At 39.1% G+C, this 19,117-nt stretch overlaps 1 protein-coding gene across 1 annotated transcript in view; it reads right to left on the bottom strand.

Moving 5' to 3' along the window:
• NARS2 (asparaginyl-tRNA synthetase 2, mitochondrial (putative)) overlaps positions 8,490-19,117 on the bottom strand; it is a 132,308-nt gene continuing 121,680 nt past the window's right edge. The window contains exons 12-14 of the mRNA XM_013975783.2: positions 14,559-14,656; positions 12,558-12,584; positions 8,490-9,321 (exon numbers count right to left, since the gene is read on the bottom strand). Coding sequence (XP_013831237.2) covers positions 9,177-9,321; positions 12,558-12,584; positions 14,559-14,656 — 270 coding nt within the window. The 3' untranslated portion in view covers positions 8,490-9,176. The remainder of the gene's footprint in view (positions 9,322-12,557; positions 12,585-14,558; positions 14,657-19,117) is intronic.

The following is a 19,117-nucleotide window of genomic DNA, read 5'->3' as shown; positions in this document are numbered from 1 at the left end:
AAGATGCTTGCTTCTTGGAAAAAACGCTGTGACAAACCTAGACAGCATATTAAAAAGCAGAAATTTCAATTTGCTGACAAAGGTCTGTAGAGTCAAAGCTATGGTTTTTCCAATAGTCAGGTACAGATGTGAGAGTTGGACCATAAGGAAAGCAGAGCAACTAAGAACTGATGCTTTCAAATTGTGGTGCTGGAGAAGACTCTTGAGAGCCCCTCGGACAACAAGATCAAACCAGACAATCCTAAAGGAAATCGACCCTGAATATTCATTGGAAAGACTGATGCTGAAGCTGAAGCTCCATACTTTGGCCACCTGATGCCAAGAACCAACTCACTGAAAAGACCCTAATGCTGGGGAAGATTGAGGGCAGGAAAACGGGGTGTAACCGAGGATGAGACTCAACGGACATAAGTTTGAGCAAACTCAGGGAGATAGAGAAGGACAGGGAAGCCTGGCATGCTGCAGTCCATGGAGTCACAAAGAGTCAGACATGACTGAGTGACTGAACAACAATTAGAATTATTCAGGGTGACTGTTAAAAGAATGCAAATTGTGAGCTGTTCCATCCTAGACCTTTTAGGGTGAAACAGACTTTCCAGGGTGATACCAGGATAATCTGAATTTTTAATAAGCTTCCCAGGTGATTCTTACATGTAATCAGCTTTGGCAAAGATTATACAAAAGGGGAGTCCCTGAGTCATGGGAGCACCTCCTATTTATCTCTGTATCCACAGAATGGAGCACCACACCCAACACAGTGAGCCTACAGAACTGAACTGAATGCACCAAAGACATTTTGAGAGAAAAGTCACTCCATCCCATATCCTGAAACAGCTGATTCCATTTTCCCCCATACACTTCTAGTCCATGGACATAGCTTTTATACTGTTGTAATTCCAAAGTACAGTTAAAATTTCTTTTCAACACATTTTCTCTTATAATTTCTATGGCTATAAAATATTTCATTCAACATGCAATAAATATATTTGTTCATACAGATTTTTTTTTTGAGTTTTGAAAGGGATTCCCTTTCTAGATTTTACATTTGTGTAGTGTTTTCAATTTATGAATGCTTCCCTGGTGGCTCAGAGGTTAAAGCGTCTGCCTGCAATGCGGGAGACCTGGGTTCGATCCCTGGGTCAGGAAGATCCCTGGAGAAGGAAATGGCAACCCACTCCAGTATTCTTGCCTGCAGAATCCCATGGACGGAGGAGGAACCTAGTGGGCCACAGTCCTCGGGGTCGCAAAGAGTCAAGAGTCGGACACAACTGAGCGACTTCACTTTCACTTTCCATTTATGAAACCCTTTCACATAGTCTTGTTTCTCACAACACTGTAAGTTAAATATTATCCTCATTTTGCAGATGCATACACAAACTCAGAGATAAAATGACCTGCTCAAGGTTCCACAGCTAGTATGCAGTATGTCAGACACCAACCACAGTCTTCTCCCTCTACATCTAACACCCCTTCCAGGACACCAAACATTCAGCACATTTTCTGGCAGGAATCTGACCCCACAGTTTCCTGATGGAGAAACCTGTAATGGAGGATGTAGAAGATGGAAATTACATTTAAAGAGATCACTGGCCAGCCGTACCCTAACTGTATAAGGCATCAGTTCCTGCCTGTTGCTGCTGCTGTCGCTTCAGTCGTGTCCGACTCTGTGCGACCCTATGGACAGCAGCCCACCAGGCCCCTCTGTCCATCGGATTCTCTAGGCAAGAATACTGGAGTGGGTTGCCATTTCCTGCCTGTTAGGGAAATGCAAAAATAAATAAATAAATAAATAATAGCGGTAGAAATCTTCGGTGAAAGAACTTACTGTTCTTCAACAGCAAATTTATAGATGACCCAAGTCTATTTCTGCAATCCTCAAATAAAGGGGGTTGGGACTGTCCTGAACATTGTGACACTATTAACTGAGCTTTTCCCACAGCATAACAGGAGGAGGAACGATCACTATAGGCTATAAGATGACAGGAAGGAGGCACTGGAGATGTTAAGCCCTTCTAACGTCACGACTGGTGTCACAGGGTGCTTGGGTAGCAGCTAAGTGGACGGTGCAGGGAGGCATCCCCCGACCAAGAGAAAGGCCCGCTTTCAGGATACACTGCCTCGTGAACACCCTAGTGGCAACCCTTCCGGGAAGGACAGACTGTCCCAACTGAGTAGCTAGAGTCTATTCTGGAGAAGAGATGGCTGAGGAGAAGGAAGTGTGAGGTGGTTTCTAATGTATTATATTTGCATGCTATGGAGAAACAAGTTCTGTTACTATCAGGTCACAATCAAGATTTCTCCAACGATTAAAAAAAAAGCTATCTCTTGGGCTTCCCTGTTGGCTCGGTGGTAAAGAATCCGCCTGCCAATGGAGAAGATCGGGGTTCAATCCTTGATCCAGGAAGATCCCAGACGCCTCGGAGCAACGAAGCCCGTGTGCCGCAACTGCTGAGCATGTGCTCTAGGGCCCAGGAAGCCACAACTGCTGAGGCCTGTACGCCCTAGAGCATGTGTTGTGCAAAGAGGAAGCCGCTGCCCTGAGAAGCCCACACACCGCAGCTAGGGAATAGCCGCCATTTGCTGCAGCTAGAGGAGAGCCTGAACAGCAGTGAAGATCTAGCAGAGCCAAAAATGCAAGCATACACAGAATTTTTTAAAAAGTCATCTCTTAAGATAGACAGTTTTTACTCACTGACGGTTCAGTGGGTAATTAGAAACTTGGAAAAATACAGAGGGGAATAATTTATATATTATATACAGGGGAAAAGATATACTAAGAGATTTTTCAAATCTGGGATCACTGGAAAACAGCAAACCAGCAGTTCTTGTTGAGCCAGTGTGCAGAGAACATTCCGCGCATGACAAAAACCAGGTTCTGCGAAATACAGTTCTCACTGTATATGTATGTATTTATAGCATGGAAAAGAAAAAAAAACCCCAAAACTTTGCTACAAGGGCCCACCAAGTTTCTATTCTCAGAGTATCATCTTGAAATATCAAAGGCTGGTCACTCTGGGGAGGATATTAATAATTCCTATCAAAGCTCTTTCATCTACCTTCCTATGTATATTCTAAGATGATCCTAAAAGAAAGGTAGGAAAAGTATGAACACAGCCTCATTAAACAGGGAAAACACATAGTGAGCTTAAGTACACCACTGGGTCTGGGACTCTATATTCCATTTTCAATGTTTCTCTTTACTAGAATGTATTTGGGCTCAAGCATCATTTTCCATCACATTCTTAACTTTCTTTTTCCTGTACAGAACAAGGAAATCAGAGGCCAGTGTGCTCTGCCCTGGGGCTTAAGATGCAAGATCATGCTTTCAGTTTCTCTGGGGGCTGAGAGTGGTGAGCTTTCTTTGTAGTCTTACTCTACAGCATTATTAGGAATTCCTAATAACCAATATCCATTAACAAACAAGCTAATCTAACCAAACAAATTTATGGTACAGTAAGCTACAAAGGAACGAGGTCCATAATCTATTGTGGATATGTTAAAAATATATATAGTAAACTGTAAAACAATGCCCACATGATAGCCATATTACTAATAACAATTATGAACAGTAAAATCATTGCAGATGGTGACTGTAGCCATGAAATTAAAGGACATTTGCTCCTTGGAAGAAAAGTTATGACCAACCTCAACAGCATATTAAAAAGCAGAGACATTACTTTACCAACAAAGGTCTGTCAGTCAAAGCTATGGTTTTTCCAGTAGTCACGTATGGATGTGAGAGTTGGACTATGAAGAAAGCTGAAGAACTGATGATTTTGAGCTGTAGTGTTGGAGAAGACTATTGAGAGTCCCTTGGACTGCAAGGAGATCCAACAAGTCCATACTAAAGGAGATCAGTCCTGAACATTCATTGGAAGGACTGATGCTGAAACTGAAACTCCAGTACCTTGGTCACCTGTTGAAAAGAACTGACTCACTGGAAAAGACCCTGATGCTGGGAAAGACTGAAGGCAGGAGGAGAAAAGGACAACAGAAGATGAGACGGTTGGATGGTATCACCGACGTGATGGACATGAGTTTGAGTATGAGCAAGTTCCGGGAGTTGGTGATGGACAGGGAAGCCTGGCGTGCTGCAGTTCATGGGGTCGCAAAGAGTTGGACACAACCGAGTGACTGAAATGAACTGAACTGAAAGATGTAGTTGAAGTCATAAACTGTTAATTCAATGACTAGCTGCCTGAATGGCAGTTTAAGAACCATCGAAATATCAGATTTCCTTATAAAAGTCTCCCAGAAACTACAACACAGTGTATTAATAATGGCTGTAAATCCACCGATTCCAAACCAAACGTTACAGGAGCCAGCTGGAGTCTTAGATGATCCAAGGGGCAGTCTAGGGCTCCTGTCAATGGTAGAATGTCTCAATTTCTGGAGGGGTGCTGACCACGATCTAACAAGACTCATCTTACAGAAATCCTACTGAATCATTTTGACTCAGGGTGATTAAGGATGCTTTCCACTCTTTCCTTAATGCTTTTTCCATTTTTTAAAAATAGGTAATTTATTTTTGGCTGCACTAGGTCTTTGTTGCTGTATAGACTACTCTCTAGTTGTGGTGTGGGGGCTTCTCATTGTGGTGGCTTCCTTTCTGCACCCTCTAGGGCACAGGGGCTTCCTCTGTTGCAGCATGTGGGCCCAGTGGTTGGGTTGAGTGGGTTCAGTAGATGTGGTGCACTGGCTTAGCTGCCCTGCGGCATGTGCAACTTCTCGGACCAGGGATTGAACCTGTGGTCCCCTGCATTGGCAGGAGGATTCCTGACCACTGGGCCACCAGGGAAGTCCAGCTTTTTCTATTTTTTAATTGGAATATAAACTGGGAAGAACTACAATCAGATATTACTCCCACCTCTTTTTTTTTTTATACATACTTTAGATTGCAGACTGAATACAAATATTGATCAGAAGCCAAAAAACCCCAGACATTTCTTATCAATTCAATCCAGGCCAATCTGTCTTTCAACTCTGCATTTTTATGTTCTTGCCTCACCACTTACTAAAATAAATACATGAATAAATAGCAATCCAATTCAAATAAGCATCTTTCATCTATAATTATCTGAAGTAAGAGATTTAAAGAAGGGTAGAGTTAATCCATCTCACCAATTGCATCTTCAGTGCCTGTTCAGTCATGCTTGAATGTCTACATTCAATTTACAGAGAATATAAACGTACAACACTGTAGAGGGATGTTTCTGGCCAATCCCGTTTTAGAGGGACAAAAGGTCAAACAGTCCCTTTGCTGTTCTGTGACAGAGTCTCTGGGCTCGGTCAGAGGCTGGGAGAGCTGTGTCTAGATCTGGAATGGATCACTTACACAATTAAGTTCTTGTCAGACCCTCCTACCCATAGCCACCCCACACCAAAAAAAAAAAAAAATTGACAGCAAAACTTCCCCAGGCAGGAGGATAAGCAGATGGAAAGTAACTATTTTTCTCCACCTACTTCAAAATTTGAAGCAAGAAAGGGAATTAATGATGGAAAAAACATTTCTAAGTTTTAGAATACATTCTTACTTGAGTTACTATTCTGAGGAAATGTTTGGAAATCTTGGGAAAGCAGAATCTGATTTTTTTCCTCATTGGAAACTGGTTATTCAAGAGAAAATAAACACCCTCAGATCACCTTTTAACTCACAGATTAAGTCCTATAACAGAATAGACCGTCCTTAAGTATTAAATCCATACCTTTATTCATTATACACAGAATTATACAATGCTGTTTCTGTGTAGAATTTGGATATTCACATATAAGCGGACAAGTTAACATTTAAGTTTTTTTCCGTTGATGCTGCCTGCAAGCAACAGTTTAGTTTTGGCATTCCCCCCACCCCCTTTTTTGGACATGCTGCAAGGCACGTGGGATCTTGGTTCCCTGACTACAGATGGAACCTGCGCTCCCGACAGTGGAAGCACGATTTCTCAAGCACTGGACCACTAGGGGAGGTCTCTGCTGCTGCTGCTGCTGCTGCTGAAGTAAGTCGTGTCCGACTCTGCGACCCCATAGACGGCAGCCCACCAGGCTCCCCCGTCCCTGGGATTCTCCAGGCAAGAACACTGGAGTGGGTTGCCATTTCCTTCTCCAATGCATGAAAGTGAAAAGTGAAAGTGGAGTCGCTCAGCCGTGTCCGACTCTTAGCGACCCCATGGACTGCAGCCTACCAGGCTCCTCCGTCTTTTCCAGGCAAGAGTACTGGAGTGGGGTGCCACTGCCTTCTCTGGGGAAGTCCCTAGTTTCAGCTTTGCATCATCCTTATCAGACATCAGTACTTATTGTCTGTTCACTTATTGGTAAAATATAAGTACTGAGTCAAAGATGGGAAATTACTAGGCTGTTACATAAGTGGCAAGTGTTTGGCTTCAACCAGATACTCGTTACGTAATCAACTGTGAGAGAAAAGAATGAATGAGTATGAGAGTTTGGAAATACACTCCTGGAGACTCAAAAAGATAAGGAAGAACGTATGCTTGATGCCTTGAGAAGGAACCCTTTCTACCTCACATACACACACACTGAACACACTTAAGTCTACTGTTAAACGACCTTATTATACATTTGCAGAGACCAAGTATGTACTAAAAAAAAAAATCTAAGTCAGACTCTAAATCAATTATTGTTAGTGACTAGATCCTTAGAATTGACATCCTTTAACATGATAGCTCTGCAGCTGAAATAACTGGAGGCCACAAGGATGATCTTATTTGCCTAATGCTCCACAGTTAAGCTAACGGTGACACTGGGGCCAGAAACCGGGGTTTCTCTTATTCAGTTTTCTTTCTATCACTGTTCTTTTTGATGCCCAGCCCTCATGTTAATTACCATCATAATTCTATCTGGTTCCTCAAAAATCACTGCAGGTATGATTCCTAACAGCCTTGGAAACTATTACTGCATCCAGGTTAGGCCTGTGAATATTTGTGATTCTTGCACCACAAAATATAGTATCAAGACTTAAAATGCCAAATCAAATCAACTGACGTAATGAATGTTTTAAAATAGTTTCTCTATTTTACCTTCCAGGTCTACGGCTAAATATCATCTTTTCAGAAATGCCTCCTCTAGCAAGCTTATCCACGATTGTCCTATTCTTTGTAACTTTTATGCATGTGTGCGTGCTAAGTCGGTTCAGTCATGTCTGACTCTTTGTGACCCTATGGACCACAGTCCACCAGGCTCCTCTGTCCATGGGGATTCTCCAGGCAAGAATACTTCAGTGGGTTGCTGTGCCCTCCTTCAGGGGGTCTTCCCGACCTAGGAATTGAATCCATGTCTCTTAGGTCTCTTGCATTGGAGGGTTGGCTCTTGAACACCAGTGCCACCCTGGAGCATAGGTCACATTTTGAAACAATACATTTGTTTACTTATCACTGGAATATCTTCTCTAACAGACTGTAAATTCCATGAAAGCAAGGGTCAGGGCACTACTATTTATTTAGCAACTAGCACAGTTTGTGGCATGTAGAATAAGCTCAGATAATACTTGCTGACTAAACAAATGAATTTATCTCACTATCCCATGGTTAAAACAAGTCATATGGAAGCCATAATTGTCCCTTTTATGCTGTCCCAAGGCTTCCCAGGTGCTCAGTGGTAAAAAAAAATCCACCTGCTGATGCAGGAGATGTGAGTTCAATCCCTGGGTTGGGAAGATCCCCTGGAGAAGGAAATTGCAACCCACTCCAGAGGAGCCTGGAGGGCTACGGTCCATGGGGTTGCAAAAGAGATACAACTTATTGACTTGATAACAACAACCCAAACTTGATATCTAAACCCAAGGATTAAAGTTCCAGGGAAGCAGATTTTAGCTCAGCAAAAGCAACCAATTAGATTCAGAAATGGAATGAGCTGTTTTGTGGGTACTGAGCTCTTTGCCAAGAGGCTGCCAAGGTACACAGATCCCACTGCTTTAGGCAGAAGTTATGACCCTGACAACATCTTAGTGTCTCCTATGACTTCCAACTCTAGGTTCTGCAGTTCTTTCCAAATGTTTGATTTTGAGTTAGGTGCATACAGAAATTCATTAGGAAATAACCTAAGAGAAGTTATCTAATGAGACTTGGAAAATAGATTATTCACATATGCATGCGTTTTTACAATTATTTGATGCATATGAATTCTGAGTTCACAATCCGCCATAAGTCCATGTACCTGTACGTCAATGAAGACTAAAAACAGAGTTAAAAAAATCTGGGTAGCATTTTATGGTTTTAAACACACACACACTTTTATGTAATTACCATATCAAGTCTGTGAGGAAAATTATACCTGAGCTTATACAGGGTAAATGGCTGATCCAAACTCATAAATGTACCTGCTAGAACCATCAGGACACAAACTCCCAAAGTCACTGATCTTTCTGACTCCAAATTATCCACCCTTTAGATTTAGCTATATATCCTCTTCGTGGATGAAAAATACCTTTCTTCTAAATTCAATGGGAAAAGGCCAAATGGAATTTAAAAACCTGTTTCTTTTCTTTCATAGGTATCAAGAATCTCTTTTATTGATTATCAGAAACATTACAAACATTTAATATGAACAAACTGTAACATGACAGTGATTAGTTTGAACAATTAATACATCTCATTAGCTTTTATACTTAAATAGCAACAGTTATTAAATGTGATTTTTTCACATAGTCTGATGAAAAATATTTCAATTCACAATAGCAACTTTCTTAACTCAAGATTCAAAAAAAGGAATATTTTCTTCTTTAGTAAAGCACTGAGAATAAGATGGGAATTTATCACAGGTTAAATGGCAAGGGAGAAAAGGTCCAATAGCATTTTGTTTTTAGCCAGTAGTTTCTTGTCAAAGGTCATAGAGAGCAGTGGTCTACGATTAAAGACAAAGAAAAATACACGTCATCCCACCCTAGAGTTTGAAGGGACCTTTAAGACCATCTAGTTCAATTTCTTCTCTTTTTTCTTATTTGACATAACAGCTTTGAGATTTTATTTGCTATAAATACCTATTGAGAGTTCATGTTTCCAAGAAATGCCTTCAACTTTCTAAGAAAATCATGATCACATGTATTTTTCAGGCATCTTCTGGCATGACAATTATATATCGAAAACGTTTGCAATTTTGTTCTCCTATATGCATATTTATGTGCAATACCTCTGGGACAGGGTGGTTTTCCTTAGTCAGTCTTCCAGCTACAAAAGACACGAATGAGTAAATCTTGGAAAAGGGATAACATCCTTGATATTGTCAATTCCTAAGATGCACTGCAGATAGCGTTCAAATCCCATCCCAAAACCTCCATGTGGCACAGATCCAAATCGACGGAGGTCCAGATACCTGATTTTGAAAAACAGAGTATCATTACCTATAAATGCTTCATTTAAGATCAGACGTTATGAAAGAATTTTATGTTTCAAAAGTATCTTGCAGTCATTTGTGCTCATCACATCACTGGGGCAGACCAGTCTTTTCACCTTACAGACAGATGAAGGACACAGAGGAGTTAGAGTGATCTGTCCAAGATTATGGAGACGAAATAGCAGGAAATCCTGTCATGCATTCATGGGCTTTGGTCATATGATCCTAAGTTTTTGTTCATTGGATACTTATATACAGAAAACTTGTCTCATTAGGCTACAGAAAAATTCCTAAGAACTGTATTATTTTTCTTTAAATACACTCCTCTTCTGCTTCTTAGTATACCAATGATAATATTCTTTTTTTCCATATCAAAATCATACTGTTCAATATATACAGGAGGGTGAAGCAGTTTGCCTGATGTATTACAAAAAGATATTCCCTTCCTACTAGTCTGTACGCTACATCAAGGGCAGGAACTGCATCTTATTCAACCTTTATCTCCAGTGACTACCCAGAAACAGATGCTTACTACGTGGAGAGTTATTGTTTGAAGGTATAATAATATACTCAGAGGACTGCAGTAAGGAAAATCTTCAACTCCTCTGCTTTAAGCCTGGTGGAAGATGTCCAGAGTCATTTTTCTGAAGGTCATCCATGCACATTCTACTCCCACAGTAAGACTACATGCTAGAAAATGGTACATTCAGGATTCAAACTCAGATTCCAATATACCAGCCCAGGATACAGTTATTTTATGAAAAGAAGAGAAAGAAGACTCTATAACTCTTTTTATTATGTCATTTGATGGTGGGAATTCCTGAATCATATAATACAGATTAAAATAAATTTATAGTTTCTTGAATGATTTTTAAAATATACAAACATACAGCATAAAACGTAAACACCACAGCTGGTAGTCATTTGGCACCTATTCTCCCACTATTAATAACAATGACTACATGTATTGGTATTTTAGCTAATTAAGTACTTCTCTTTCTAAAATAAAACTACAACTAGTTGAGTTACAACCAAGTGAGACATCAATAAGAAGTAAGTTATCTAGGATAAAACCTGAGATTAGTAAGCACGATCAGGAATAATGGAAGGAACACGGTCTGAGTAACTGAAATGTTTGATAGCTGAATTAACTTTATAAGGCATGGAGGCAGAACATACTTTGATTTAGTGAGAAAATGAGATGAAAGGCATATCATACCACCTGCCACAAACACCTGCAGGATCTGAGCTGGCTGCCAGAAGTCCAGTATCCAGCTTTGGCTGGCTTTACATTTCTCATACACAGATTTCAGAACACTGGCATAAATACCTGGAAACTTAATTCAGAAGAAGCATTCTGCCTGTAGTATTTTTCTTATCTTTGCTTTGATAGATGGAAAGATTTACTTCTAAAAATAAGTTTTCAAAAGAACCTGTATTTGTTTGATTGTTGCTATATTGGTTCTATAGAAGAGATGGTAAAAATTGTGGAACTAGTTACAGATTTCATTTGCATGGGGCATGTAGAAACGGGAAGTGAAAAAATTCTTAGACACCTGGGGTAGCTACACACTCAGTGTGGTAGATCACTAGCAGAGATCACAGACTTGAAGATTTTTAAGGTCATTTCTACCTTTAAGATAGCATGATTACCACAGGAAGCGGATTCCAACTGTTAAAAAATAAAATTCAATGAGTAAATTAAAAAAAAAAAACTTTATTCTATGATTCATCAATCAGGCAGGATCCCACCTAGCAACAGAAAAGAGCTCTGAAGAGCTCTACAAAATGATTTTAGGCAGAAGGGGGCAGGACAAGGAAGTTAGTAGCAAAGAGTGAGTGGTTTTAGGCAAGGTCATCTTCCTGTAGGAGATGACAGGTGTCCATCAGACAGACGACCTCACTAGTGTTGACCAGGTAATTCTAGACTCTCTGGTTCAAGATCCCACTTCTGGGAGATGTTGAAATTATAATTAAATCAGGTATTAAGTCTCAGTTTGGGGATGTGAGCTTAGCACAAGTGACTTCATTTTGGGCCTGTTGTCTGTTAAAATAATCAATACTTACATTTGGAGATGTTAAGAATTTGAAAACTTGAGTTGAGAAAAAAGTAGTATTGAAATGATTAATAAAGACCAGAAAAAGTCTAAACCAATCATTAAGATATATCTAGTTATATATAGAGATAGAGCTAGTTTTTATATACTATGAATAACATCTTGTAGACAGAAAATAAATTGAGGTAAAATGCATAAGTGTGACAATCAGTTTCATCAACCTAACAGCAAAACTCAGCACTAAAGGAGGAAAGGTGGAAAGAAATTAAACTTCTACTCTGTGTAGATACTTAACATATTGCTTCATTTCATCCTTACAAAAATCCTATGAATTAGATATTATCATTCCATTTTATAACCAAGAAAACCAAGGCTCAGAGAGATTAAATATGCTGAAGTTCATTACTGATAAATAAGGCAACCGAGGGCCATTACTTGAACCCAATTTCAGGCTTTTTGCATCTCTGAAATCTAGTTCCATTACCAAAAGGCAAGTGTGTAATTTGATCTTTCCCTCTGCTGAGGACAGCAAAAGAGTTAGTAATATGGTTGATACTATTATACAAGATCCTGAAAGAACCTTATTACAGAAATATGAATAAATAAATAAATAAGTTGTATATACTGAAAAGTACTTGAAGAAGGGATCTGCAGAAGGAACAGCAGAACAGCTTAGGTCTGCAGAAAGATGATCTTCCCTAAGCAGCTTAGATTTCTATAGTTGGTGGAGACCCCAGGGATCACTTAGCTCAAGCCCCTAACTTCACACATACAGAAAATGAGGCATAATGGTTAAGAACAAAGTCCCAGTTCTATGCTTCTGTGTGCTCTTGGTTAAGATAGTTAACATCTCCAGGTCCTAGGCCTGGATGGATAATAAAAAGGGAGTAAGAATGGCAACTAACTCAGGGGGTATTGTGATGATTACACAAAACAATATCCATCAAAATTTTAACATTGTTATCTGGCACACAATTGGCAATAAACAAATGGCAGACATTATTATTACCACTTTTCAAAGATTCAAAGGGAATAACTAATCTCAGGACCTGTTCATTGTTTTAACCCTCTTCTATAGCACCCTGGAAATATACGTGAAAACTATGTAACATTCAGACCCAGAGCCAGAACAAGAGTCATCAGGGGTCATATTCTTACCATTGGTAGGCTTCTGTCAGTCCTAATCTGTAAAAGGAAAGTAAAATTCTTTCAGAGAATGATAATAAGATCAATATACTAACCACCAGACATTTATTTTGGGTTATGTGCAAAGTGCTCTTTATAAAGAAGTAAATACCAAAACTTGTGCTCTTAAATAATAATATATAATACAGTTGAGGAGCTGCACCTTTATTAGGTGGTAACAAAGGTAAGAAAACCAATATTAAGAAAACCAACAGTCCAATATAATCAAATAACAAATGCTATGGAAAGAAAGCAAGGTCCAGAGCCCAAGAGAGGGGGTTCATCTGAGATTAACTTACTGTCCTGTGACATAAGAAAACCACTATTACTACTTCGTAAGGATGTCTAAAGGCACACCCAGACAAGGGATGTACAGACACAATTTTCTTTCCATAATAGTAAAATAATAATATAGATTCTGAGGCTACTTCATAATATGGTTGCAAGTTGTTGTTTTGCCAATTTGAGAAATGTTAATAAAATTTAAAGTTCGTAGTACTCATTAAAATTAACTTCAGTCCTTAAAAGTATTTGGGACCATGGCGTATCTCAAAGTGATCAGGATTATGAATAATTCAAACATGCAAAAATATGAAAAACATGAATAGAAGTCAAAGGCAGATCCCGGAGATAGGGAAACACATATATCCACTTAATTAGGAAAGCTAAATTTGGACATTATCAGATATTAGGTAAACATGTAATGTTATGAGGAAAGGTTTCCTGAAGGAAGGAAGCAAGTACAGAAAACAGACCAATTAATCTTTCAACAGATGAGATTTCTTGCCATGTGTGATTTTTATTGTGCTTTAAAAAAAAAACCCAGAGAATCTTCAAATTCTTTCCATCTAAGGAGTTTTACTGTCACTTCAATTCCACAATTTCCCCAGAACTTCCTAACACTATAAAAAATACTAAGGAGTTAGTAGCCTAGCTGATAAAAAGAGTCCTCCCAGAACATATTTACCCCCTTTCTTCTGGATGCTAACCCAAACAGAGCAGTTCGGATGACTGGAATTACAAAACCAAATTACTCCACAGATTTATAAGTTGGGATCTTGGAAAAGCAACAACTTTTTAAGCACTTCTCCATTAGGAAGAGAAGGCCTTACAAATGGCTAATTTAACAAACATGTCAAACAATCAAGACTTTTCCAGATTACTATGAAACCTAGTATTATCTGGAGAGAAAGATTATGCCTTCAACATGGGAAAGTCTTTTTTTAAAAAAAAGTCTGGCACAGTAAAAGTGGAAACCATGGAAAACAGAGGTTTATAACCTTGGTTAGTTTAGGAAGTCATTGTGGTTTTTTGGCAGACCATGCATATACAGGAGTGGTAGTTCAATTAGAAACATGATTCCCCTACTTCTCATCTCCAAAACATTTTCTGTGTGTTTATGGATACATTTCCCAGGTCTCAAACAGTAGGTAAAATTATTCAAATACTTAAATCAAGATACTTACATAGTAGAAAACCTGAGGAAGGAAAAACTGCTTATTCTAAATGCTAGCTTAGCAGATAATTTTAGTTTCTTTCTTCTTCCATCTTTATCCTTTCCCTGGTTTAGAGCCTGTCTTCACGATTTAGTTTAAAATCACAAACACAGAAAATCCCAACAACTCCTTTTCCCCAAAAACACAGAGAAAAAGGAAGAACAAACTTTAAGGGGCTTTAGTCACCTTTCCTTTTTCTATCACTAACTTTTAAAAAAGCTATTTCTATAGGGAGAGACATATATAAATAGTGGGCAAAAAAACCCAAAAATCATTGTGTTTCATATAACAGCTCTAAGTTTTCAGAAAAAGAAGCTTAGAGAGGTTAAGTAATAACTTGCTTAAGTCCACACAGAATCTGAAATTCAGGTCTGTCAGGTACTAAGACCCACCTACTATTCTGTTAGTCTGCCATTACTGCCTTTGAGTGCCCCATTTCCATTTTTTAAATTTCCCTTTTTCTAGTTCTGATCAGTACCTGGCCAATCGCTGTTCTAAGAAATGGTATCGTTCCTCTCTGAGGCTTCCTCCAAAGAGTTCTCCAACTCCAGGAACCAGAAGATCAACAGCAGCAACCTGAAAAGGAAAAAACTCACGAACACCATTCTGTTTTCAGACCATCCCAACAATGTCAGCTTCTGAAGCAAGTGGAACTTACAACATTTTGATGACTGGCTGTTTAACTGCTTACAGTTAAACAGAATCTTATTTATGGTAGCTGTTCATGTCCCCTGTTTTAATACTAAATGTTTAATTATTATGTTTAGAATATAAAATGCAGGTGAACAGTTCCCCCTCTGGCACCATTTATGTGGTATACTTAACAAAAATATGTTTTCTGTACAAATGTGGTAAAAATGTTAGTCATAAAAAAATGTGGAAAGTATTAATAATTATAAAAATATTTTAAAACATCTATCATCATGCAGAGGCCATTATACGCTAGCGTATTTTCTTAGGTTTTTTCCTTGTATGCTTAAAGAGTATAACAGAGATCTAATTACATATAAAACTCACCATTCTCATTATCTTAGCCAACAAAATACAATAAATATTTTTCCTATGTTAGTAAAAATACTTCACATACTTAATGTTTTAATAGCTGCACAGTTTAATGTTTAGAAGTATCATAGTTTATTTAACAGCTTTCTGTTGAATATTCAGAGTGTGTGTGTGTGTGCCTTTCATAAATAATGTGGCAATGATGTTTTTCTTTAATTTGAAGTATGCTAGCACCTGTAAAATATGCTCTGATTGTTAATCAAATTAAAACAAAGAGACACCACTCTGGTGTTATCAAAATGGTGAAGATAAACAATATAAACAAATATGGATTAGAGAATGCATAAACTAACACTCTCATACCTCTGATACAAACTTTCTGGTCAGCAACTGGGCAAAAGATAATCAAAAGCTTTAAAAGTGCAATTTGCTTTGACTCAGCAATAGGAGTTCTAGGAATTAGTTCTAACAAAATAATCAGAGATGCAAAAAAAAGAAAGAAAAAAATTCAACACGCAGAATATTTACTACAGTATTGCTTATAATAACAAAAAATTGAAGTGTACATCAAGAGGAGACCATCAGATAAATTTTAGACACGGAAGAAAAAAGACTGACATCTCTAATACATAATGAGGTGTAAACTGTGTTGCTATGATTTCTTTTCTTTTATTCATATTTTCTTATTTTCTACAAGAAAGGTGCTATACTGTTGTAATAGAACAACAAAAAATTGTAATAGGGTAAAATGGTGGCTTGATGTTTTAACTTGTATTTCTTCACTTACTAGTAATATTTACATTTTTGAGAATGTTTATTTGCTATCTATATTATTTTGTGACTTGGCAATTCTTTTTTGCAAGTGGGGGGGGAGGACAAAGAGGTGTCAGGTAGACATTTATAAGGCCAGTAATAAGAAGGCACAAAACTCAGAAAGATTTAATTTACAAATAAAAATTAGGAATCCATGAACTTTGGAATGAGGTTCGTGACACTGTACAGGAGACAGGGATCAAGACCATCCCCATGGAAAAGAAATGCAAAAAAACAAAATGGCTGTCTGGGGAGGCCTTACAAATAGCTGTGAAAAGAAAAGAAGCGAAAAGCAAAGGAGAAAAGGAAAGATATAAGCATCTGAATGCAGAGTTCCAAAGAATAGCAAGAAGAGATAAGAAAGCCTTCTTCAGCGATCAATGCAAAGAAATAGAGGAAAAGAACAGAATGGGAAAGACTAGAGATCTCTTCAAGAAAATTAGAGATACCAAGGGACCATTTCATGCAAAGATGGGCTCGATAAAGGATATAAATGGTAGGGACCTAACAGAAGCAGAAGATATTAAGAAGAGGTGGCAAGAATACACAGAAGAACTGTACAAAAAAGATCTTCATGATCTAGATAATCACGATGGCGTGATCACTCATCTAGAGCCAGACAACCTGGAATGTGAAGTCAAGTGGGCCTTGGATAGCATCACTACGAACAAAGCTAGTGGAGGTGATGGAATTCCAGTTGAGCTATTTCAAATCCTGAAAGATGATGCTGTGAAAGTGCTGCCCTCAATATGCCAGCAAATTTGGAAAACTCAGCAGTGGCCACAGGACTGGAAAAGGTCAGTTTTCATCCCAATCCCAAAGAAAGGCAATGACAAAGAATGCTCAAACTACCACACAATTGCACTCATCTCACAGGCTAGTAAAGTAATGCTCAAAATTCTCCAAGCCAGGCTTCAGCAATATGTGAACCGTGAACTTCCTGATGTTCAAGCTGGTTTTAGAAAAGGCAGAGGAACCAAAGATCAAATTGCCAACATCTGCTGGATCATGGAAAAAGCAAGAGAGTTCCAAAAAAACATCTACTTCTGCCTTATTGACTATGCCAAAGTCTTTGACTGTGTGGATCACAATAAACTGTGGAAGATTCTGAAAGAGATGGGAATACCAGACCACTTGACCTGCCTCTTGAGAAATCTGTATGCAGGTCAGGAAGCAACAGTTAGAACTGGACATGGAACAACAAACTGGTTCCAAATAGGAAAAGGAGTGTGTCAAGGCTGTATATTTTCACCCTGCTTATTTAACTTCTATGCAGAGTGCATCATGAGAAATGCTGGACTGGAAGAAACACAAGCTTGAATCAAGATTGCCGAGAGAAATATCAATAACCTCAGAGATGCAGATGACACCACCCTTATGGCAGAAAGTGAAGAGGAGCTAAAAAGCTTCTTGATGAAAGTGAAAGTGGAGAGTGAAAAAGTTGGCTTAAGGCTCAACATGCAGAAAACGAAGATCATGGCATCCGGTCCCATCACTTCATGGGAAAGAGATGGGGAAACAGTGGAGACAGTGTCAGACTTTATTTTTCTTGGCTCCAAAATCACTGCAGATGGTGACTGCAGCCATGAAATTAAAAGACGCTTACTCCTTGGAAGAAAAGTTATGACCAACCTAGATAGCATATTCAAAAGCAGAGACATTACTTTGCTGACTAAGGTCCGTCTAGTCAAGGCTATGGTTTTTCCAGTAGTCATGTATGGATGTGAGAGTTGGACTGTGAAGAAGGCTGAGCGCCGAAGAATTGATGCTTTTGAACTGTGGTGTTGGAGAAGACTCTTGAGAGTCCCTTGGACTGTAAGGAGATCCAACCAGTCCATTCTGAAGGAGATCAGCCCTGGGATTTCTTTGGAAGCGATGATGCTAAAGCTGAAACTCCAGTACTTTGGCCACCTCATGGGAAGAGTTGACTCACTGGAAAAGACTCTGATGCTGGGAGGGATTGGGGGCAGGAGGAGAAGGGGACGACAGAGGATGAGATGGCTGCATGGCGTCACTGACTCGATGGACGTGAGTCTGAGTGAACTCCGGGAGATGGTGATGGACACGGAGGCCTGGCGTGCTGCAATTCATGGGGTTGCAAAGAGTTGGACACGACTGAGCGACTGAACTGAACTGAACTGAAATTCCCCAGGTATGGGCAAAACTCGAAATTCCCTTCATCACTACTGCTGGATTTGAGGTTCAGGTTATTTTGATGCAGTTTGATTCACAAGCCCCAGCAAGGGAAATTCATTAGATACTCCTTGGTATTTAAGTCCTAAAAGATAATACTCTTAAAGTGCTACACTCAATATGCCAGCCAATTTGGAAAATTTATCAATGGCCACAGGACTGGAAAAGGCCAGTTTTCATTCCAATCGCAAAAAATGTTCAAACAATTGCGCTCATTCACATGCTCAAAATCCTTCAAGCTAGGCTTCAATTGTACACGAACTGAGAACTTCCAGATGTAAAAGCTGGATTTAGAAAAGGCAAGAGAATTTCAGAAAAACATCTACTTCTGCTTCATTGACTATGCTAAAGCCTTTGACTGTGTGGATGACAAAAAACTGTGGAAAATTCTTAGAGATGTGAACACTAGACCACCTTACCTGCCTCCTGAGAAACCTATATGCAGGTCAAGAAGCAGCAGTTAGAACCAGACATGGAACAATGGACTGGTTTCAAATTGAGAAAGGAATATGTCAAGGCTATATACTGTCACCATGCATATTTAAGTTTTAAGCCGAGTACATCATGCACAATGCCAGGCTGGATGAAGATTGCTGGGAGAAATATCAACAAACTCAGATATGCAGATGATACCATTCTAATGGCAGAAAGTGAAGAGGAACTAAAGCGCCTCTTGATGAAGGCAAAAGAGGACAGTGAAAAACCTGGCTTAAAACTCAACATTGAAAAAAACTAATATCATGACATCCAGTCCCATCACTTCATGGCAAACAGATGGGGAAACAATGGAAACAGTGACAAACTTTATTTTCTTGTACTCCAAAATCACTGCATATGGCGATCACAGCCATGCAATTAAAAGATGCTTGATCCTTGAGACCCCACTGACTATACAGTCCATGGAGTTCTCCAGGCCAGAATACTGGAGTGGGTAGCCATTCCCTTCTCCAGGGGACTTTCCTGACCCAGGAATCAACCAGGGTCTCCTGCACTGCAGGAGGATTCTTTATCAGCTGAGCTATCAGGGAA

This window comes from Capra hircus, chromosome 29 (genome assembly GCF_001704415.2).
Source record: "Capra hircus breed San Clemente chromosome 29, ASM170441v1, whole genome shotgun sequence".
Classification (NCBI taxonomy): domain Eukaryota; kingdom Metazoa; phylum Chordata; class Mammalia; order Artiodactyla; family Bovidae; genus Capra; species Capra hircus.
Note: the sequence above shows the minus strand (reverse complement) of the source record. Positions and strands in the feature narration are given on the sequence as shown.